The sequence below is a fragment of the Belonocnema kinseyi genome, chromosome 8 (genome assembly GCF_010883055.1).
Source record: "Belonocnema kinseyi isolate 2016_QV_RU_SX_M_011 chromosome 8, B_treatae_v1, whole genome shotgun sequence".
Taxonomy (NCBI): domain Eukaryota; kingdom Metazoa; phylum Arthropoda; class Insecta; order Hymenoptera; family Cynipidae; genus Belonocnema; species Belonocnema kinseyi.
This window is the reverse complement of record NC_046664.1, coordinates 74,955,729-74,979,715: the sequence shown is the minus strand read 5'-3', so window position 1 is coordinate 74,979,715 and position 23,987 is coordinate 74,955,729. Positions and strand designations below refer to the sequence as shown.

At 21.7% G+C, this 23,987-nt stretch overlaps 1 protein-coding gene across 1 annotated transcript in view; it reads left to right on the top strand.

The window, feature by feature from the left end:
• Positions 1-23,987, top strand: part of LOC117178282 (rotatin) — a 126,931-nt gene that overhangs the window by 65,859 nt on the left and 37,085 nt on the right. Inside the window, exons 18-21 of the mRNA XM_033369642.1 lie at positions 1,671-1,913; positions 9,149-9,372; positions 18,160-18,453; positions 21,521-21,761. Of these exons, the coding sequence (XP_033225533.1) occupies positions 1,671-1,913; positions 9,149-9,372; positions 18,160-18,453; positions 21,521-21,761 (1,002 nt within the window). The remainder of the gene's footprint in view (positions 1-1,670; positions 1,914-9,148; positions 9,373-18,159; positions 18,454-21,520; positions 21,762-23,987) is intronic.

Sequence of the window (23,987 nt, the reverse complement as noted above, 5' to 3'; positions counted from 1 at the left end):
TTTTTAGAAAGTTTTTCTTCTTGTTAGCAAATTCATTTATTTTGATTAAATATTCAATTCTTTGGTTAAAAATTAATTTTTTAGTTGAAAACTTGACTTTTTGGTAGAAAATTATTGTTCTTGTTTGAAAATTCATCTATTTGGTTGAAACTTAATTCTTTTTTGTTGAAAATTCAATTATCTCATTCGAAACTCCATTTTCTTGGATAAAAATTACTTTTGTAACTGAAAAGGGAACTGCTTCATTTTTGGTTAAAATTCTTTTTTATTTGAAAATTCATTTCTTTCGATTAAAATGTAACTGTCTTATTGAATTAAAAAAAAATTTCAATTTAAAAATGAAGTATTTCATTTAAAATTCGTCTTTTTTGTTTAAATTTAACTGTTTTCCATTTAATATTAAAATATTTTTTGTTTGGAATTTCAACTATTGAATTTTCCATTGAAAATACATTTTTATTGGTTTTAAATTATACCAGTTTGTTAAAAAATAATTTTCTTGGTTGAAGATTCATTACTTTATTTGAAAATTTATCTCTTAACTATTAAATTTTTGGTTCAGAATTGATCTTTTTTAGTTTCAAATTAATGTACTTCGTAGAAAATTTGGCTGTTTCTGGTAGAAAATGTATCTTTTTTATTAAAAATGTATCCATCTCGTAAAAAATTCAACTATTACAGTCAAAGACTCATGATTTTAGTTGGAAATTGAGCTTTTTCATGGAAAATTTATCTCTTTGGTTGATAATTTATCAATCGGTTAAAGTTTTTCTTTTAATTAATTTTTTGAACTGAAAGTTAATCAATTTTTTTGAAAAATCAACTTTTTGATAGAAATTTCGTCTTTTTGAATTGAAAATTCTACAGTTTTGTATAAAATTATACTGTGGTGGAAAATTAATATGTTTTAGTTGCATATTTAATTATTTATTTAACCAATTCGTTTTTTTTGTTGGAAAATTATTTGTTTGACTGAGAATTTATACCAGTTCAATATTCTGTCATTTTAAGTAATATTTATATCATTAGATTAAAAATAATGTTTATACTGCAAATTTACCTATTCAATTTTGGTTAAAAAATGATATTTTTTAGTTGAAAATTCACTTATTTTTGATTTAATAATGGAAATTCAATATTTCTTATCTGAAAATTTCACTATTCTATTTTTGGTTAAAACTTAAATTTTTCGTTTTCTTTACTAGAAAATTGACCTTTTTTAGTTAGAACATCAAAAATTTAATTAAAAATTTATGTATTTCATTAAAAAATTTCTTTACAGTAGAAATTTAATCTTCTTTTTTAAAAACTCATCATTTTTGGTTCAAAATTTATCTTTATTAGTTGAACATTTTACCATTTGGTAAACAAAAAATAGAGAATGTCCTCAAAACACGTACTTTGCCTTTTTTCAGTAGACAATAATTTTATGTTTGTAAAATTCAGAACTACGCGAGAAAAAGTGACCAGTATATAGAATATTAATTTTTTTTCTCGTCAAAATGAATTACTTGCTCTTTTATTTTTTTTTTACAAATTAACTATAAACTTTGATCAATAATTTGTATTAAAAAAATTGTTTTGGATTTATTAAATTTTTATGGACGATCCCTAAACAGGATAAATGTCTCAAATTGAACATATATTTTTATTTCCATTTTTTTTTTCAGGAAAAACCGCGTGGCTTTGTAAAATAATGAAAAATATGACAAAATCGTTGTCAGATTTGCTACGCAGTTTAGACACTAACAATCAAGATGTACATCAGTCTGTTCTAAGATTAGCGAGATCTTGTTCAGCTACTGAAGAGTACGAAAATGATGCCGAGGAACCAAAAGATACTTGGATTAATTTTATCGAGCTTGTGGTTTCCAATTTATGCTTCGGCGATCAGCAGCACTTCTATAATCTGGGTATTTATAGATTATATTTTAACTAGTAGCAAAATTATTTAAATTCTATATACATTTTGTATTTTATATCCTTGGATTTGCATTTCCTAATGTTAAAAATATAAACAATTTACAAATACATTATTAAACCATTTTTTCAAGTATTTAATTTTTAGCATTTTTGAAAGAATAATTAATTGATTATGATTTCGAATTGAAAGTATTTGAAATTAGAAATAAATATTTTCAATGATTTTGAATTGAAGACGACCCAATTCAAATTATTTTGGATTAGGTAACATTTTGAAAAATATTTCGAATGGAATGAAAAAGGATTTATACCTGCATTATTTCTAAATAAGAACGTTCAAAATTCGAATTTTTGAACCAGAAAATCTCAAAATTGAAAAATTTCAGAAAACAATTTTGAAAGTTGGACAATTTTATACAAAGGTGTTTAAATTGTATAATTTCTATTTTAAAGCGTTTAAAATTTAACAATTTTATTTTGAATTCCAAAATAATTTCAAATTTAAAACAACTTCTAGATTTCTCAAGATTATGAAATAAAATTTTATATTTATATTATATTTTTTTATATTGAAAAATGTTAGTACCTTCAATTATATACGCGTAAATTATTGAGCATTTGAATACCAAATATTTTAATTAAAAACTTTTAAATTTTAATTTTAAAAGTTAAAAATTTAACAGTTCCACTTGGAGTGCTTTTATTTATAGCTCAGTTTTTATTACCTCAAGTGGAAATTTTTTTAGCTTTAAAGCTCTATTTTTTTAATTTTATTGACCGTGAAAAATATTCGCGAACCGGGAAAAATCGGGAAATGAGCAAGAATTTATTTCGTCGATTAAAACGGTCACCCTCTATTTTAAACAGCTTTAAAAAGTTTCAAGGGATTTCAATAGATTTTAATTTTTTTTTGTATAAAATATGTCGTTTTAGTTTGAAAATTTCACAATTTGATTGAAATTTTTGTTTCTTTCTTGACTGAAAAATCTTTCTTAGTTGTAAATTTGTATTTTTTACTTGAAAGTTAATTCTTTTTTATTAAAATGTATACTTTTATATTTTTGGTTAAGATTTTTATTATTTCGTTGAAGATTTTTATTATTCTGTGGAAAATTAATCTTTTTGCAGAAAAGTATTTTATGTTCAAGAGCTTATTATTTTTAATTGAAAAGTCTACTATTATATTTTTCGTTTAAACTTTTATTATTTGCTGTTTTTTTTTCTTCAATTCAACTATTTTGTTGTAAATTCATCTTATTCGGTCTAAAATTAAACGATTTTTGGATACAAAAATCGTCCTTATTAATTAAAAATTAATGTTTTTTTTAGAAAAGTAATATTTATTTAGTTTTTAGTGTTTAATTTAATTTTTTTAATTGAATTAAATTAATCAATTAAAATTAAAAATTAATTGATTAAATTTAATGAGAAATTTAATTTTTAATTTTAAAGTTTTACTGCTGTATTTTTTATTCAGAATTCGTCTTGTTTTATTGAAAATTTTGAATTATTTGTATAAAATGTGTCGTTTTAGTCCTTATTAATTAAACATTTATGTTTTTGTAGGAAAGTAATCTTTTTTGTTTTGTTCAAGAGTTGTTTTTTAACTGCAACATTTTACTATTGTTTTTATTGTCTAGAAGTCGTCTTTTTTTATTGAAAATTTTAATTATTTTCTATAAAATGTGTCGTTTTAACTTGAAAATTCCACAATTTGGTTGAAATTTTTGCTTTTTTTTTTACTGTGAAATCTTTCTGAGTTGAAAATTTATATTTTTTACTTGAAAAGTTAATTCTTTTTTATTAAAATATATGTTTTTTATTGTAAATTCATCTTTTTTGGTCTAAAATCAAACGATTTTTGGATTTTTATTTTAAATAAAAATATTTTGTTGGCATTGAGAACTATACTATTTGTCTAAAAATTATATATTTTGTTGAAAATTTATATTTTCTCGTTTAAACTTCAACTGTTTTGTTGAATATTCATTGTAAAGTCGAATATTATATATTTGGTTCATTGATTGATTTTTTAATTTAGAGCATTACATATTAAAAGCGTGGATTTATATTTTTTTATATTGAAAAATGTTAGTACCTTCAATTTTATACGCATAAATTATTGAGCATTTGAATACGAAATTTTTTAATTAAAAACTTTTCAATTTCAATTTTAAAATTTCAAAATTTAACAGTTCCACTTGGATTCCTTTTATTTACAGCTCAGTTTTTATCACCTCAATTGTAAAGTTTTTACCTTTAGTGTTCCATTTTTTTCCTCTTTTTTAAACAGCTTTAAAAAGTTTTAAGAGATTTTAAAAGATTTTAATGGATTTTAAACATTTTAGTGTATTTAAAAGATTTCAAACAATTTTCAACTGATTTGTGGACTTTAATGGGATTTTGAAGGATTTTAAATATTTTAGGCTATTTCAAAATAAACCAAAGCCTTTTCAAGGACTTCAACAAGTTTCAAGGGATTGCATTTGATTTCGAAACATTTCAGGGTATTTTTAAAAATAGCAAACAATTTTTCATTTATTTTAATAATTTAAAGGGATTTCAAAGGTTTAAAAATATTTTAGGTTCTTTTCCAAAGATTACAAAGCGTCTTTAAAAGTTTAGAAAATAAAGGAATTGAAAAAGATTTCAAAGGATTTGAAATATTTCAGGGTATTTTTAGAAATTCCATGGAATTTTCAAGAGCTTTACTTTAAAGCTTTATTTTATTTATTTATTATATTATATATATTTTTTATATTATAAATAAATTTATGTTATATTATATCATTTTTATTTATATTATAAATAATTTATATTATAAATAAATTAATTTTTTGTATATTATATGTTATTTTATTTTAAAGCTTTATTTTAAAGATTTAAGGGTATTTTTAAAAATTCCATGGAATTTTCAAGAGCTTTTTTTTGATTTTAAAGGATTCGAAATATTTTAGACACTTGAACTATTTTCTTTGGTTTTGATGAACGTCCTAGAATTTCGGAAAATTTGAAATGGTATTTTTAAAGCTCACATGATTTTATAAGAATTTTATTGATTTTATATAATTTATTCATAAGAATTAAGAGGTTTTAAAGGTTTTCAAATGACTCAAGGTAAATTTTTATTTCTAATTTTTAAATTAATTTTATTTTCAACATTGCTTGAAAACAAATTTATTTTATTTTTAATCCATAGATTTTTAAGAATTTAAACTATTTTATGTTATATTTTAAAAGACTTCAACGATTTTTCAATTGATTTCAATGATTTAAAGAAATTTAAAGGATTTGAAATAATTTACCGATTTTTTCAAAGATAATGAGATATCTTTAAGAGTTTTAAAATTAAAATTTCTTTAATTTTAGAAAGTTTAGAAGTATTTGAAATATTTCAGTGTATTTTAAAAGATTCCAAAAATTTTTTAATACATTTGAATAATTTAAAGGCAATTTTAAGGATTTTAAAGATTTTGGGGTATTTTTAAAAGTTCCATGGAATTTTCAAGAGCTTCAAAAAGTGTTCTTTTGAGCATAAAAGATTTGAAAGGTTTTACGATATTTTAGGATATTTAAAAGATTCCAAGGAATTTTCAGATCATTTAAGAAATTTAATGGAATTTTAAAGGATTTGAAATATTTTAGGATATTTTAAGATAATTCAAAACATTTTCAAGTGCTTTGAAAATTTTCAAGGAATTTCAAAAGAGATCGAACGATTTGAAATTTGTTAGGCTGTTTAAAAAAATTCATTAGGATTTTCAAGGACTTTAAAAATATCAATGAATTTCAAAAAAATAATAATTTAACAAACTTTAAGGTATTATAAAAAATTCCAAGAAATTTTGTTTCGATTTTAATCATTCCAAATATTCCAATATTTCAATGAAATTTTAAAAGCTCACATGATTTTATAAGAATTTGATTGATTTTGAATTATTTGTTCATAAGAATTTATTTAATTTATTTAAATTGATTTAATTTTAAATTTTTTAATATTTAAATTATTATTATTATTGATTTTAAATAATTTATTTATAAGAATTAAGAAGTTGTAAAGGTTTTCAAATGACTCAAGGTAAATTTTTATTTCTAATTTTTAAATTTATTTTACTTTTCAATATTGATTTAAAACAAATTTATTTTATTTTTAATCCATAGATTTTTAAGAATTCAAAAGATTTTAGGATATTTTAAAAGATTTCAACGATTTTTCAATTGGTTTCAATGACTTAAAGGAATTTAAAGGATTTGAAATATTTTAGAGTATTATAAAAGTTTTCAAAAGATTTGAAATAATTTAGGGATTTTTCCAAAGATTGTGAGATATCTTCAAGAGTTTTAAAATAATTTTTTTTTTAATTTTAGAAAGTTTAGAAGGATTTGAAATATTTCAGGGTATTTTAAAAGATTCCAACAAATTTTTAATACATTTGAATAATTTAAACGCATTTTCAAGGATTTTAAAGATTTTGGGGTATTTTTAAAAGTTTTATGGAATTTTCAAGAGCTTCAAAAAGTGTTGTTTTGATCATAAAATATTTGAAAATTTTCAAGGAATTTCAAAAGAGATCGAAGGATTTGAGATTTTTTAGGCTGTTTAAAAAAATTCATTAGGATTTTCAAGGGCTTTAAAAATATAAATGAATTTCAAAAAAATAATAATTTAACAAACTTTAGGGTATTATAAAAAATTCCAAGAAATTTCGTTTCAATTTTAATCATTCCAAATATTCCAATATTTCAATGATATTTTAAAAGCTCACATGATTTTATAAGAATTTGATTGATTTTCAATCATTTATTCATAAGAATTTATTTAATTTATTTAAATTGATTTAATTTTAAATTTGTTAATATTTAAATTATTATTATTATTGATTTTCAATAATTATTCATAAGAATTAAGAAGTTGTAAAGGTTTTCAAATGACTCAAGGTAAATTTTTATTTCTAATTTTTAAATTTATTTTATTTTCAATATTGATTTAAAACAAATTTATTTTATTTTTAATCCATAGATTTTTAAGAATTCAAAAGATTTTAGGATATTTTAAAAGATTTCAACGATTTTTCAATTGGTTTCAATGATTTAAAGGAATTTAAAGGATTTGAAATATTTTAGAGTATTATAAAAGTTTTCAAAGGATTTGAAATAATTTAGGGATTTTTCCAAAGATTGTGAAATATCTTCAAGAGTTTTAAAATATATTTTTTTTAATTTTAAAAAGTTTAGAAGGATTTGAAATATTTCAGGCTATTTTAAAAGATTCCAACAAATTTTTAATACATTTGAATAATTTAAACGCAATTTCAAGGATTTCAAAGATTTTGGGGTATTTTAAAAAGTTTAATGGAATTTTCAAGAGCTTCAAAAAGTGTTGTTTTGATCATAAAATATTTGAAAATTTTCAAGGAATTTCAAAAGAGATCGAAGGATTTCAGATTTTTTAGACTGTTTAAAAAAATTCATTAGGATTTTCAAGGGCTTTAAAAATATCAATGAATTTCAAAAAAATAATAATTTAACAAACTTTAGGGTATTATAAAAACTTCCAAGAAATTTTGTTTCGATTTTAATCATTCCAAATATTCCAATATTTCAATGATATTTTAAAAGCTCACATGATGATTTGTTCATAAGAATTTATTTAATTTATTTAAATTGATTTGATTTTAAATTTGTTAATATTTAAATTATTATTATTTATATTATTATAAATAATTTATTTTTAAATTTAATTTTTTTAATTTATTAAATTTATTTATTTAAATAATTTTTTGTTAATTTTTTTCTAATTCCAAGGAATTTCAAAAACTTTAGAATGATTCGAAATTTTTCCGGGTATTTTAAAATATTCCCAAAAATTTTCAATACATTTGAATAATTTAAAGAGATTTCTAAGGATTTTAAAGATTTTAGGACATTTTTAAAAATATCATGGAATTTTTAAGAGCTTTTAAATGTGTTGTTTTTATTTTAAAAGACTTCAAAAGTTTTGCAATATTTCAGGATATTTTAAAAGATTTCAAGGAATTTCCAGATGATTTCAGTAATTTTAAGGTATTTCAAATGAGATCGAAGAATTTGAAATTTTTTAGGGCGTTTTAAAAAATTCCTAAAAATTTTAAGAGCTTTCAAAAATTTCAATGATTTCAAAAGAGTTTAAAGGATTTCAAATATGTTATTATATTTTAAAAGATTCCAATGAATCTTTATTGGATTAAAATAATTCTAAATATTTGAAGGTATTGCTTAAGATTTTTAATGATTTTAAAGATTTTAGGATATTTTTAAAGATTCCAAGAAATTTTTAATAGATTTCAATATTTTGAAGGTATTTCGATGTTTTTTAGAAGATGTTAGGACATGTGAAAAAATTCCCAGGTATTTTCAAGAGTTTAACATTTTTTCAAGGGATTTCTAAGGATTTTAATGATTTTAAGGATTTAAAGAAATGTTCATGTGAGTTTAAATAATTTCCTAGAATTTCGAAAAATATGGAAATATTTTAAAGGACGATTCAAGTGATTTGAAAAACGCTCTAATTATTTTAATAAATTCTCCAAAATTTCTGGAAATATCAGATTTCATATCATTTCAAGGGATTTTATAATGTTTCAATAGATTTCAATGAATTTATTTACAAGGATTAAAGGATTTCATTATTTTCAAAAATTTTCCAACGCTTTTAATTAATTAGAAACATTTTATCCCTTTTTTTAAGGATTCCAAGGCATTATCAAGAGATTCCATGGAATTTTTAAGATCTTTTAAATGTGTTGTTTTTATTTCAAAAGACTTCAAAGATTTTGCAATATTTCAGGATATTTTAAAAGATTTCAAGGAATTTTCAGTAATTTTAAGGTATTTCAAAAGAGATGGAAGGATTTGAAATTTTGTAGGGCGTTTAGAAAAATTCCTTAACATTTTAAGAGCTTTCAAAAATTTCAGTGATTTCAAAAGAGTTTAAAGGATTTCAAATATGTTATTATATTTTAAAAGATTCCAAGGAATCTTTATTGGATTAAAATAATTCCAAATTCTAAAAAATGTTTGCGAACCAGGAAAAAACCGGGAAATGACCAAGAATTTTTCCTTCGTCGATTAAAACAGCCATCCTGAAATTGTTTGTTTAATAGTAAACTGATACATTTACTATAATAAAAAAATGTCAAGCATTTTTTAGAATAAAAAATGTTTTATATTATGCTTTTTATTGCAGCTTATCTCGATTGGCTTCTGACTTGTTTGACCTACCTAATTGGCAAGTGTCAATGGAGCGGTCACAAGAAAGTCCTAATAAGTCTCGGAAACGCTTTAATCGAGCTTATCATCTCCTTCCATGGGGCTGGTACTGTCAGTTTTATGGGGCTGTCGATCACGAGGAATTCCATAATTTGTTTGAACCACTTGCTCCATCAGATGCAAATTAATCTCAGTAAAAGCGTGAGTTTTACATCACTTTATATTCGAAACTATTGCAGAATTTCCCCTATTCATTCTCTTTCTCCCTTTTTTTTTAAATGAATCACTTTTTCCTTCCCTGTTTTCCAAAAAATTCCCCTTTTTCTGTTTTTTTTTGTCGTTTATATGTGAACTGAATTAATGGACCCTGATAAGAAAATCACTATTTTTGGTTGAAGTTAATTCTTTTTTATTGCAATGTATACTCTTCAATTTTTATTATTTGGTTTAACATTAATTTTATTTTTTTATTGAAGATTCATCTTTTTGAAGATTGTTATCTTTTTTGTTCAAGCGTTTATTATTTTGAATTGAAAAGTCTACTATTATATTTTTCATTACTTGCTGATTTTTTTAAATTAACTATTTGGTTGAAAATGCATTTTTTTTAAAGAAAAGTAATCTTTTTTTATTAAGAGTTTATTATTTTTAATTGAAAGATTTCACTATCATATTTTTTGTTCAGAATTCGTTTTCTTTTATCGAAAATTTTTATTATTTTCTATAAAGTTTGTCGTTTTAACTTGGAAATTCCACAATTTGGTTAAAATTTTTGTTTCTTTCTTGACTGAAAAATCTCTTTCTTAGTTAAAAATTCGGCTTTTTTGGTTCAAAGTGAATTATTGTTTATTAAAATGTATACTTTTATTTTTTTTGGTTAAATTTTTTAATATTCGGTTGAACATTATTTTTCTTTTTCTTTTTAAAATTCATCTTTTTGCAGAAAAGTATTTTTTGTTCAAGAGTTTACTATTTTTCATTGAAAAGTCTACTATTATGTTTTTCGTTAAAACTTTTATTATTTGTGAATATTTTTGTTTAATTCAACCATTTTGTCAAAAATTAATTTTTTTAAAATTAAACGTTTTATTTGAACTATTTTATTGAAAATTTATCTTGTTTTTTTCTCAAATTAAACGATTTTTGGATAAAAAATTAGTCCTTATTGATTAAAAATTTTTGTTTTTGTAAAAAAAAGTCATCTTTTTTGGTTAACAGCTTTTTTTTTAATTGAAAAGTTTTATCATTGTATTTTTTGTTCGGAATTCGTCTTTTTTCTTGAAAATTTTTTTTATTTTGTATAAAGTTTGTCGTTTTCACTTGGAAATTCCATAATTTGGTTAAAATTTTTGTTTCTCTCTTGACTGAAAAATCTGTCTTATTGAAAATTCGGCTTTTTTGGTTTAAAGTGAATTATTTTTTATTAAAATGTATACTTTTATATTTTTGGTTAAATTTTTTAATATTTGGTTGAACATTATTATTTTTTCTGTTTAAAATTCATATTTTTGCAGAAAAGTATTCTTCTTTGTTCAGAAGTTTATTATTTTTAATTATTATTTTTAATTCAACTATTCTATCGAAAATTCATCTTATTTGGACTAAAATTAAACGATTTTTGGATAAAAATTCGTCCTTATTAATTAAAAAATTATGTTTTTTTTAGTTTATTTAGTTTCTAATGTTTAATTTAGTTTTTTTAATTTAATTAAATTAATCAATTAGAATTAAAAATTAAGTTAATTTAATTAAAATTTTAATTTTTAATATTAATTTAATTAATATTAAAATGTATACTTTTATATTTTTGGTAAAGATTTTTATTATTTCGTTGAACATTTTTAATATTCTGTCGAGAATTAATCTTTTTGCAGAAAAGTATTTTATGTCCAAGATCTTATTATTTTTAATTGAAAAGTCTACTATTATATTTTTCATTTACACTTTTATTATTTGCTGTTTTTTTTCAATTCGACTATTTTGTTGTAAATTCATCTTATTCGGTCTAAAATTAAACGATTTTTGAATACAAATTTCGTCCTTATCAATTAAAAAATGATGTTTTTTTTAGAAAAGTAATATCTATTTAGTTTTTAATGTTTAATTTAATTTTTTCAATTTAATTAAATGAATCAATTGAATAAAAAATTAATTAAATAAATTTAATGAGAAATTTAATTTTCAATTTAAAAGTTTTAATACTGTATTTTTTATTGAGAATTCGTCTTGTTTTATTGAAAATTTTGAATAAAATGTGTCCTTTTAGTCCTTATTAATTAAAAATTTATGTTTTTGTAGGAAAGTCATCTTTTTTGTTTTGTTCAAGAGTTGTTTTTCAACTGCAAAATTTTACTATTGTATTTATTGTTCAGAATTCGTCTTCTTTTATTGAAAATTTTAATTATTTTTTATAAAATGTGTCGTTTTAACTTCAAAATTCCACAATTTGGTTGAAATTTTTTTTTTTGACTGAGAAATCTTTCTTAGTTGAAAATTCATATTTTTTGCTTGAAAAGTTAATTCTTTTTTATTAAAATGTATTCTTTTTATTGTAAATTCCTCTTTTTTGGTCTTAAATTAAACGATTTTTGGATTTTAATTTAAATTAAAATATTTTTTTGGCGAGAGACTTCAAATATTACTATTAAATTTGTAAAAAATTTGTTTTTGTTGGTTGACTGAGATGAAACTTTTTTTTCTTACAAATTAAGGTATATTCTTGATTTGTCTGAAAATTATATTTTTTGTTGATTATTTATATTTTCTCGTTTAAACTTAAACTGTTTTCTTGAATATTAATTGGAAAGTCGAATATTATATATTTGGTTCAAAATTCTTTTCTCCTGGAAGAAGATTAAATTTTTTTTTCAAAATTCGATTATTTTGTTTACAATTTAAATATTCTCTGAGAAGGTCATCTTTTTCTGTTGAAGATTAGACTACTTTGTTAAACCACTCTGTGCAGAAATTAATATTTTGTTGGGTTGATGATTCATTTATTTGGTTAAAAATTTCAATCTGTTGTTAAAATTTACTTTTTTCTTTAAAAAAATATATTTTTCTGGAAATTAATATTTTTTGATTGAAAATTAAACTATTTTGTAGTCTATTCTACCGTTTTGCTTAAAATTTCAACAATTCGTTAGACAAATTTAACTCTTCGGTTAGAAATTCAAGGTTTTGTTTAAAAATCTAATTTTTTTTTGAAAATTCATATTTTCATTTTCTGGTAGAAAATTCATCTTTTTAGCTTGAATATTCAAATGTTTGTTTAGAAATTTAGTTTCTATTTGAAAATTTATATTTAGGGTTTAAAAATTAAACCTTTTTTTCTGGAGTTCGTCTTTTTCTTATGGAAAATTTAAATCGTATTTTCTGGTAGGAAATTTAACTGTTTTGTAGAAAATGCATCCTCTTGTCTTGAAAATTGATCTTTTTGGCTTGAAAATTCCACTGTTTGGTTGAAAATTAACTTTTATGTTGACAATTGAATTATTTTGTTGAAAATTCAACTGATTTTTAGAAAATTTCTCGTTTTGGCTTGAAATTTTAATAAGTTTGGCTGTTTTTTTTAAATGGTCTGATAAAAAATTCGTCCTTTTGGCTTAAAAATTCAACTGTTTATTTAAAAATTTAATTATGTGTTGAAAATTCATATTTGCAGGTTCAAAATTAAACTCTTTTGTCTAAAGTTCACTTTTTGTCTCGAAAATTCAATAATTTGTTTACATTTTTTCTTTTTTTACTGAAAAAAAAATTGTTTGAAAATTTAACTCATATTTTCTGGTTGGAAATTTAACTGCTTTGTAGAAAATGCATCCTTTTGTTTTGAAAATTGATCTTTTTAGCTCGAAAATTCAACTGTTTGGTTGAAAAATAACTTTTTTGTTAAAAATCCATATTTTCAGTTTGATAATTTAATTGCATTGTTGAAAATTCAATTGTTTTTCAAAAAAATTTGTCGATTTGGCTTGAAATGTAAACAGTTTAGTAGAAAAATTAACTACTTGGTTGAAAAGTCAATTGTTTGGTTAAAAATTGACTTTTTGTTACAAATTTATATTTTCGAGTTGAAAATTCAACCTTTGGTTACTTAATAATTAAACTGTTTGGTTAAAATGGACTTTTTCTTATTGAAAATTCAACTTTTCGGTTGAAAATTAACTTTTTTTGTTGAAAATCCAACTGTTTTTTTTTTAGAAAATTGGTCGTTTTGGCTTAAAATTTCAACAAGTCAGTGGAAAATTTTACTTTTTAGTTAGAAATTCAACTCTTTGGTTAAATATGGACCTTGTTGTCAAAAATTAATACTTTCTGGTAGAAAATTCGTCTTTTCTGTTGAAAATTCATATTTTCAGGTTAGAAATTGGACCGTTTTTTTTAATTGTCTCTTTCGCTTGAAATTTCAATATTTCTGTAGAAAATGTAATTACTTTGTTAGAAATTCAAAGGTATATTGTAAATTTGTTCTTCTTTTGTTTAAAATGCATATTTTCTGATAGAAAATTCGTCTTTTTGGCTTAACAATTCAACTGTTTATTAAAAATGTAATTTTGTGTTGAAAATTCATATTTGCAGGTTCAAAATTAAACTCTTTTGTCTAAAAAATTCGAAAATTTGGTAACATTCTTTTTCTTTTTTTATTGAAAAAAATTGGTTGAAAATTCAACTCTTTTTTTTTGTTAATTCGACTTTTTGGTTTCAACGTTCATCATTGTAGGTTGGATATTCAAATATTTGGTTAAAAATTTACTTTACTGTTGAAAATTTATATTTTGTGGTAGAAAATTTAACTCCTTTGTATGAAATGTATCTTTTTGTTTTGAAAATTGATCCTTTTGGCTCGAAAATTTAACTATTTATTTGAAAATTAACTGTTTTATTAGAAATTTATTTTTTCGGACTGATAATTTAATTATTATGTTGAAAATTCAACTGTTTTTTTTTTTAGAAAAATTATCGTTTTGGCTTAAAATTTTAACATTTCAGTAGAAAATTTAACTATTTGGTTGAAAATTGAAATAATTTTGTTTAAAAATCGACTTTTTGTTGGAAATTTATTTTTTGGGCTTGAAAATTTTACTGTTTTGTCTAAAGTTCGTATTTTTCACTAGAAAATTCAACATTTTGGTTACATTTTTTTCTTTCTTAACTGAAAAAGGTTTCTTGTTTGGAAATAAAACTATTTTTTTGATCATTTACATTTATCCTTTTAGATTGTAAATTCAACTGTTTTGTTAAGCATGGACTTTTTTGTTAAAAATTTATATTTTCAAATAGAAAATTCAATTGTTTGGTAAAAAAAATGGTCTTTTTGGCTTTAAATTTCACAAGTTCGGTAGAAAATTCAACTATTTGATTGAAAGTTCAACTATTTGGTTAAAATTGACTTTTTTGTTGAAAATTCGTATTGTCTGGTAGTAAATTCAACTGTTTTGCAAAAAATGTACGTTTTTTACTTGAAAATTCAACTTTTCGGTTGAAAATTAACTTTTTTGTTGAAAATTCGTATTGACGAACTGACAATTTAATTATTTTGTTGAAAAACTTGGTTAGAAATTCAACTCTTTGGTTAAATATGGAATTTTTTGTTAAAAATTAATAGTTTCTGGTAAAAAAGTCGTCATTTTTGTTGAATATTCATATCCTTTGATATTGATTTCATCTTTTTTAGTTGAAAATAAAACTATTCTTGAAAATTAATCGGGGATTAACTCAGGATTTCACTATTTTGTTTGAAAATACGTCTTTTTGGTTTTAAAATTGAACTGTTTATTTAAAAACTTATTCTTTTGTCTAAAGTTCGCTTTTTATTTCGAAACTTCAATAATTTGGTAAAATTTGTTTCGTTTTTTACTGAAAAAAATAGGTGAAAAATTCAACATATTTTTTGTTAAAAATTCGACTTTTTGGTTTGAACTTTCATCTTTGTGGGTAGAAAATTCAACTTATTAGTTAAAAATTTATTTTTTTGTTCAAAATTCATATTTTCTGGTAGAAAGTTTAACTTTTTTTGTAGAAAATGTATAAAAAATATCTTGAAAATTGATCTTTTTGGCTCGAAAATTAACTGATATGTTAAAAATTCATATTTTCAGATTGACATTTTTATTGCTACGTTGAAAATTCAACTTTCGAGTAGAAAATTTAACTACTTTGTTGAAAATTCAATTGTTTGGTTAAAAATCGACTTTTTTTGAAAATTCATATTTTCGGGTTGAAAACTCAACTGTTCTGCCTAAAGTTCGTATTTTTTACTAGAAAATTCAACATTTTGGTTAAACTTTTATTTTTCTTAACTGAAAAGTTTTTTTTTCTTTGGAAATGCAACTCGTTTTTTGAAAATTTGAGGTTTGGTTTTGAACATTCCTTTTAGATTAGAAATTCAACTGTTTTGTAGAATATTAGTCTTTTTGGCTTTATATTTCCACAATTTGATAGAAAATTCAACTACTTGCTTGAAAGTGCAACAATTTGGTTCAAATGAACCTTTTTTATTGAAAATTCATTTGTTTTTTAGAAAATGTAGGTTTTTTACTTGAAAATTAAACTTTTGAGTTGAAAATTAACTTTTTTGTTGAAAATTCGTATTCAAGAACTGAAAATTGAATTATGTTGTTGAAAATTACATTGTTTTTTAAAAAATCTGTCATTTTTACTTGAAATTTCAATAGTCCGGTAGAAAATTTAACTATTTGGTCAGAAATTCAACTTTTTGGTTAAACATTCACTTTTTTGTTAAAAATTAATATTTTCTGGGAGAAAATTCGTCACTTTTGTTGAAAATGTATCTATTTGGTATTTACTTTTCAAAAGAAATAGTGGAATCCTAAGTCAAAGACGTATGATTCCACTATTTCGTTTGAAAATTAATTTCTTTTTTGAAAATTCATATTTTCAGGTTGAAAATTTGACCTTTTTTAGAAAAATTGTCTTTTTCGCTTGAAATTTCAGTGTTTTGTAGAAAATGTATCTTTTTGTCTTGAAAATTGACCTTTTAGCTTTAAAATTTAACTGTTTGATTGAAAATTAACCGCTTCGTTAAAAATTCATATTTCCAGATTGGCAACTTAATTATTTTCTTGAAAGTTCTACTGTTTTTTAGAATATTTGTCATTTTGACTGAAATGTCAAAAGTTCAGTAGAAAATTTAACATCTTATTTGAAAATTCCATTGTTTCTGTTGAAATTTAATTTCTGTGGTTGAAAATTTTTTTTTAATTAAAAATTAATGTTCTTAACAAAAAATTTGACTTCCATGTTTTTTTTAAATTTTTTTAATAAACATTAAATCTTTTCAATGGAAAATTCATGTGTTTAGTTGAAAATGTTAATTTCAATGAAAATTTCTTTGTTTTGAGTAAGAGAAAAACGTATTTTTGTAATTAAAAATTAAACAACTCTTTTTTGTTGTTAAAAAATTTATATTTCTTAGCTGAAGATGCATTTAGTTTGTTAAAAATTGGTCTTTTTGGTAGAAAATTTGACCTTTTTTTATCAAAATTGTATTTTTCGCTTAAAATTTCTGTAGGAAATTTTAGTGTTTTGTAGAAAATGTATCTTTTTTCTTGAAAATTACTTTTAGCTTTATAATTTTAGTTGAAATTTAACCGTTTTGTTAAAACTTTTTATTTTCACATTGACAATTAAATTACTTTCTTGAACATTTTATTGTTTTTTAGAAAATTTGTCATTTTGAATAAAATTGCAACGGTTCAGTAGAAAATTTAACTGCTTGGTTGAAAATTCAGATGTTTCGGTTGAAATTAAATTTCTGTAATTGAAAATTTTTTAAATTAAAAATTAATGTTCTTAACAAAAAAATTGAGTTCCATGTTTTGTTTTAATTTTTTTTATAGACATTAAATCTTTTCAATTGAAAATTCATGTGTTTGGTTGAAAATGTTAATTTCAATGCAAATTTCTTTGATTTGATTGAGAAAAAATGTATTTTTGTAATTTAAAATTAAACTACTCTTTCTTATTGTTGACAAATTTATATTTTTTAGTTGAGCATTCATTTAGTTTGTTAAAAATTGGTCTTTTTGGTAAAAAAAACTTGACCTTTTTTAGAAAAATTGTCTTTTTAGCTTGAAATTTCAGTCTTTTGTAGAAAATGTATCTTTTTGTCTTGAAAATTGATCTTGCAGTTTGGAAATTCAACTGTTTTATTGAAAATTAACCGTTTTGTTAAAAACGCATATTTTCAGATTGACCATTTAATTATTTTCTTGAAAATTCTACTGTTTTTTAGAAAATTTATTGTTTTGACTGAAAGTTCAACGGTTCAGTAGAAAATTTAACTACTTGGTTGCAAATGCAATTATTTGTTTAAAAATTCACTTTTTGTTGCAAATTCATATTTTCGGGTTGAAAATTCAACTGTTTTTTCGAAAGTTCGTATTTTTTACTAAAAAATTCTATATTTTTGTTACAATTTTTTCTTCCTTAATTGTAAAAGCTTGCTTCTTTGAAAATTCAAATCTTTTTTTGAAAATTTGAGCGTTTGGTTTCAACATCTATCTTCGTAGGTTGGAAATTCAACTGTTTCTTTAAACATTGAATTTCTTGTTTAAAATTGATATTTCCAATTAGAAAAGTTATTGGTTTTGTAGAAAATCGATCTTTTTCGCTTTAAATTTCAACAGTTTGGTAAAAAATTATACTACTTGATTGAAAATTCATCATGCAGGGCTTAAAAGTCAAGCGCTTTCTAAAGCATTAGATTTTTAGCTTGGAAACTCAACTATTTTGTTTAAAATTAATCATACAATATATTTCGGCTTGAAATCTTCGGAATATGTTACCAACATTAATTTGTTTAAAAAGTATTTAATTTTCTGTTATTCTCTTATTTTCTCGAAATATCACCCTATTTTCGCATTTTTGCCCCCCCCCCCCCACAGTCTATTTCTATATTTATAAAATTTCTAAAAAATTTTAAATTTTCTAAATTAAAAAATAAAAATGGACAAACTATTTTGACAGTGTCGGTCGTCCTTCTGGTATGAAGAAGGAAGAACCTTAAGCTGGCTGCCAATGTTGTGGAAAAACAGAGATCCACTCGTTCGCGCATCAGCTTTGCAATTATTGGCTGGTTTGATCAGTGGAATGCACACAGCTTCACAACTTTTAGGTGCCGTTGCACTCGCTCCAAGTGAATTGTGCCATTCTCTGATTTACTGCATAACGAATGAAAAAGAATGTTGTATCGTCAAAGAGGAAGCTTGCATTGCGCTTGGCAATTTGATTAGGAATTGTAATTCGTTAGCGTATCAATACGTAAGTTTGGTTATTTATTTATCTATTTTTTTATTTTACTAGAAGATTGTACATTTTTTTGAGAATTAATATTTTTTTGGATCAAAGATTCATCAGTTTGTTTCCAAATTTAACTATTTTATTGAAAAATTATTTTATAGTTTTATTTTATTTTTATTTTTATTACCCTTTCTTTAGAAAAAAGACGGTTTATTATCCAACATTTTTGCTATTGATTTTACAGGAAAATCTTACATGATTTAAGAACGTTGTATATGACTTACAGAAGTTTATTTATTATATCGAGAAAATTCTAGTAAATTTAATATTAATGATACAATTTTTTCCACTGATTTACGACTCTTTAAAATTGCCAGATTATTTTTTTTATTGATAAAATACGACTCCGAGTGTTTAATAATCTGATGTCGTGTTTTTATTGATTTATTTTTGAATTTAAAATACATAAAAAATAAATTTTTAAGGTATTTCCTGAACGAGCTAGAGTTAGATTCGACTGTTTGAGTTTGATTCGAAAATAAGCCTAAATTTACTGCGTTTTCTGGTCATATTTATCACATTAATGTATTAAATTATTTTGTTTTTATATAAAAATGTTATTCTTATTGAAAATTAATTCCTTAACTATACATTTAACTACATTTTTGTTGAAAATTTAACTACTATTTCGTTAGAAATTTATTTTATTTGATTAAAAACTTATTTCTCTAGCTTACCATTAAACTAATATATTTTTTATTAAAACTTCATTTATTTTGTTGAAAATTTGTATTTTTGTATAGCATATTAATCTTTTGGTTGAAATTCTATTTCTTTGGTTTAGTTGGCAATTGAACTATTTCGTTGAAAATTTATTTTATTTTGTTAAAAAAAACTTATTTCTGTAACTTAAAATTAAACTATTTTATTTTTTGTTGAAAATTTATCTTTTTCAGATGAAAATTAGTTTATTTTTTTTAAATTGTCTTTTTGGTAGAGAATTCACTTTTTTGGTTAAAAAATTATTTTTTGTATTGAAAATGCATAATTTTAGTTAAAAATTCATTATATTGGTTGAAAATTTAACACAAATTTGACTTGCAAATTTGTTTTTTTTTATTGAAAATTATTATTTGGTTTTTAACTGAAAATGTGGCTATTTTATTTTTGCTTGAAAATTGATTTTTCTTCAGTTAAAAATTTACATATTTTGTTGAAAATTCATCTTTTTTTAGTCAAAAATTAAATTATCTTTAATAGAAAATGCATATTTCTTGGTTGTGAATTCACCTTTTTTTCAAAATTCGTCGTTTGAAAAGTTAACAATTTTGTTGACAATTTATTTGGTTAAAAACTTATTTCTCGAACTTGAAATTAAACTATTGTATTTTTTGTTGAAAAATTAACTTTTTAATTGAAAATTCCAAATTAAAGAAAAAATGCCTTTTTTGGGTAGAAAATTCATCTTCTGCTCTGAAAATTGAACTATTTGATTAAAAATATATTTTTTGAATTGAACATGCATAATTTTAGTTTAAAATTCATATCATTGTTTAAATTTTTCTAATTTGTGGGAAATTCAGTTTTTTTTGTTGCTGACATTTTTTTTTGTTACTAAAAATGTAGATTTTTAATTTTTGATAGAAAATTGACTTTTTTCAGTTGAAAATTAATTTATTTTATATAAATTTGTCTTTATTAGCCGAGCATTAAATAATTTTGGTATAAAATCCATATTTTTAGTTTTAATTCAACTTTTTTTCAAAATTCGGCTTTGTGGCATTAAAACTTAACTTTTTTATGAGATTTTTATTTCTTTATTGATTCAAAACTCTTTCTTGGTTCTAAATACATTTCTTTTGTTGAAAATTTATTTTTTTTTAAATAATTCTACAGTTTTTTTTATTGAAAATTTAAATATTTATTGGTAAAAATATCAACTATTTATTTTTTGTTGAGAATGAACTTTTTGTATCAAATATTCATCAGTTTCTTTGAAAATTTAATTATTTTGTGGAAACATTATTTTATCTGGTTAAAGACTTATTTTTATACTAAAAATTAAACTATTCCATTTGTTGTTGAAAATTTATCTTTTTCAATTAATTTATCTTTTTTATTAATCTCTTTTAATAATAATTTTTTTTATTTTTTAATTTAATTTTAAAACTTGAAGTAAGTATTTTAGTAGAAAATGTTACAAATTAAAAATTAAATTAAGTTAAAAATGTTAAAAATTCGTATTTTTTTATTGAATTGAACAGTTTTATATTGAAAATGAAAATATTTATGGATGAAAATATCAACAATTAGACTTTTTGTTTACACTTATTTTTTTTTTATTAAAGACTCATCAGTTTCTTTGAAAATTTATTAATTTTTTAAAAAATTTCCTTTTTCTTGGTTGAAAATTAATGATCTCATCCCGTAAAAATTTTTTCAATCTCTTGAAATATCCTTGGAGTTTTTAAAAATACCCTTAAAATATTGCAAATCCTTTAAAAATTTTGCAAGTCCCTTGACAATTTTGAAAGCTCTTAAAAATGCCAAGGAATTTTTTAAATATCCTAAAATATTTTTAATCTGTCTTAAAATCCTTTACAATTATTTCAAATTATTGAATTCAATAAAAAATTCCTTTTAATATTTAAAAATTCTCCAAAATATTTTTAATTCTTTGAAATCGTTTAAAAACCTTTAAAAATTTCAAATCTCTTGAAAATTCCTTGGTATTTTAAAAATACCCTTAAATCTTTAAAATCGTTTGAAATCTCTCTAAATGATATAAATCTAATAAAAATTCCCTGGAATATTTTTAAATGCCCTAAAAAATGGCAAACTCAATGGAATCATTCTACTTGTTTTAAATCTATTAAAAGACCCTAAAAGATTTTAAATCCTCAAAATTGTTTCAAATCCCTTGAAATTTTTTAAAGCTCTTGAAAATTAATGTTAATTTTTAATTTCTAATGTCATAAAATCTTTAAAGTTCTTTAAACTTTTAGGAAATACCTTGAAATATTTGAAAATATTTTTATACCAAAAATTTAATTTGTTTAATTTTTAATTTACTCCTTTTTTTCTTTAGGTCGACTCTCTAAAGCCAAACGCTATAATCATCTATATCGAGCAAAGTAATTTTTACTATGAAGTCAGCGCTCTTTGCTCAAATTTTTATGCACGGCCGACTTTAGATCATGGAGTAATAAATTCTCAAGACAGCGAAAGCTTAAAAATGGAATCTGCAGAAAGTTCAACTTCAGGTTGTCTTTCTTTAGTTCCTCGTGCCATCTCTTATCTTTACAATTGTCCAGAGGATCTGCAACTTCGTGAGTTTAAAAAAAAAATTTATATTATTTTTTTGGCATATAAGTTTTATTTCTGAGTGTCTACCGTACCTGGAAAGCCTGGAAAACCTGGAATTTTCAGGGAATTTTTATATACCTGAAGCACCTGGAAATGTCAGGGATTTTTCAGTTAGTCAGAGGATTTTTTAGCAATCGTGATTAATTTTTTTTTTAATTGCAATATAAATATCTTACACCGATTCTTCATTTATAAAAGTATCTTTATATTAATGTTCTTAAGTATTTTGTTGAAAACTCGTTTTTTCTCTGTTAGAAATTACTTTTTTAAACTGAAATTTAATTATTAAATTTTTGTGTGGAAAATTATCGTTTTTAGTTGAAAAATCGTATTTTTTTGGCAGAAATTAATTTTCTTAGTTGAAAGACTATCTTTTCTGCTTAAAAATGTAACTATTTTGTGAAAATTAGAACTATTCCATTTTTTCTGTTGAAAATTAATATTTTTTAGATCAAATTTAAACTATTTTAAACTAGTTTAAATTTTATCTTTTTGGTTTAAAGCTCAACTAATTCAGTTTATGATTCATCAGTTTATTTAAGAATTCATCAGTTTGGTTAAATTTTGTTGAAAACTCGTGTTTTCTCTGTTAGAAATTACTTTTTTTTCAACTGAAAATTTAACTATTCTATTTTTGTTTAAAATTTTATAATTTTTAGTTGAAAATTCAAGTCTCGGTGAAACTCCATGTATTTTCTTGTAAATTTATCAGTTTCTTTGGAATATTTTCTCTCTCTTGACAGAAAAATCTTTCATAATTAAAAATTCAATTCATGTTGAAAATTCGTATTTTTTGTTGAATAAAACTGATTTTGATTTAAAATAAAAATCTTTTTGATTAAAATGTCAAATACTGCATTTTTCGTTCAGAATTCAGTTTTTTAATGAAATAAAAATTAATTTCTTTTACTTTGAATTTAATTATTATAGTTAAAAATTTAACAATTTTGCTCAAAATTGTTTTTTTTAAATTTTTTTTACTGCAAATTTAATTATTGCAGTTGCATACTCTATCACGTTAGTTAAACATTCAGCTCTAGTTTAAAATTACGTTTTTAAACTGAAATTTAATTATTAAATTTTTGTGTGAAAAATTATCGTTTTTAGTTGAAAAATCGTATTTTTTTGGCAGAAATTAATTTTCTTAGTTGAAAATTTATCTTTGCTGTATAAAAATGTAACTATTTTGTGAAAGTTAGAACTATTCCATTTTTTTTGTTGAAGATTAATATTTTTTAGATCAAATTTATACTATTTTAAACTGGTTTAAAAATGATTTTTTTGGTTTAAAACTCAACTAATTCAGTTTATGATTCATCAGTTTACTTAAAAATTCACCAGTTTTATTACATTTTTTACTAAAAATTTAATTATTCCATTTTTGTTTGAAAATTCGTCTTTTTTAGTTCAAAATTCAAATCTTTTGTTGAAGATTCATGTTTTTTTCAAAATCTGGTTTTTTAAATATAATATTAATCTTATTGTTTAAAAATTCATCTTTTTTTGAAAATTCAAGTGTTCCAATCAAATATTCCTAATTCTATTTGTAAATTTATATTTTTGGTTGAAAATTTAACTAATCCAGTTGAACATTCCATAATTTTAGTTTAAAATTTTTTTTTTTTTTAAATTAAACTATTTCAGTTCAAGATTCATTAATATATTTAAAAGTTTATCACTTTGATTGAAAATTTCACTATTTTGTTAAACATTGTTTTTTTTTTAATTTTCATAAATGAAAATTTGACTATTCCATTTATGGTCAAAATGGATCTTTTTTAGTTTTAAATTCAACTGTTCCAATTGATGATTCATAATTTTAGTAGAAATCCCTCAGTTTGTTTAAAAATGATATATTTTTTTACTGAAAATGTAACTATTCAATTTTTAGTGGAAAGTGGATCTTTTTTAATTAAAATTCCAAATATTTGGTTGAAAATTCGTCTTTTTTAGTTCAAAATTAAATTATTTTGTTGAAGATTCATGTATTTTGCTAAAAAAATCGTTTTTTTTTTTTTTAATTCTAAATTAATCTTTTTGTTTGAAAATTCATATTTTCCGTTCAAAATGCAAGTATTCCAATCAAAAATCTATAATTTTATATTTTTCGTTGAAAATTTAACTAATCCATTTGAATATTCCATAAGTTTAGTTCAAAATTAATCTTTTTTGTAAAAAATTAAACTATT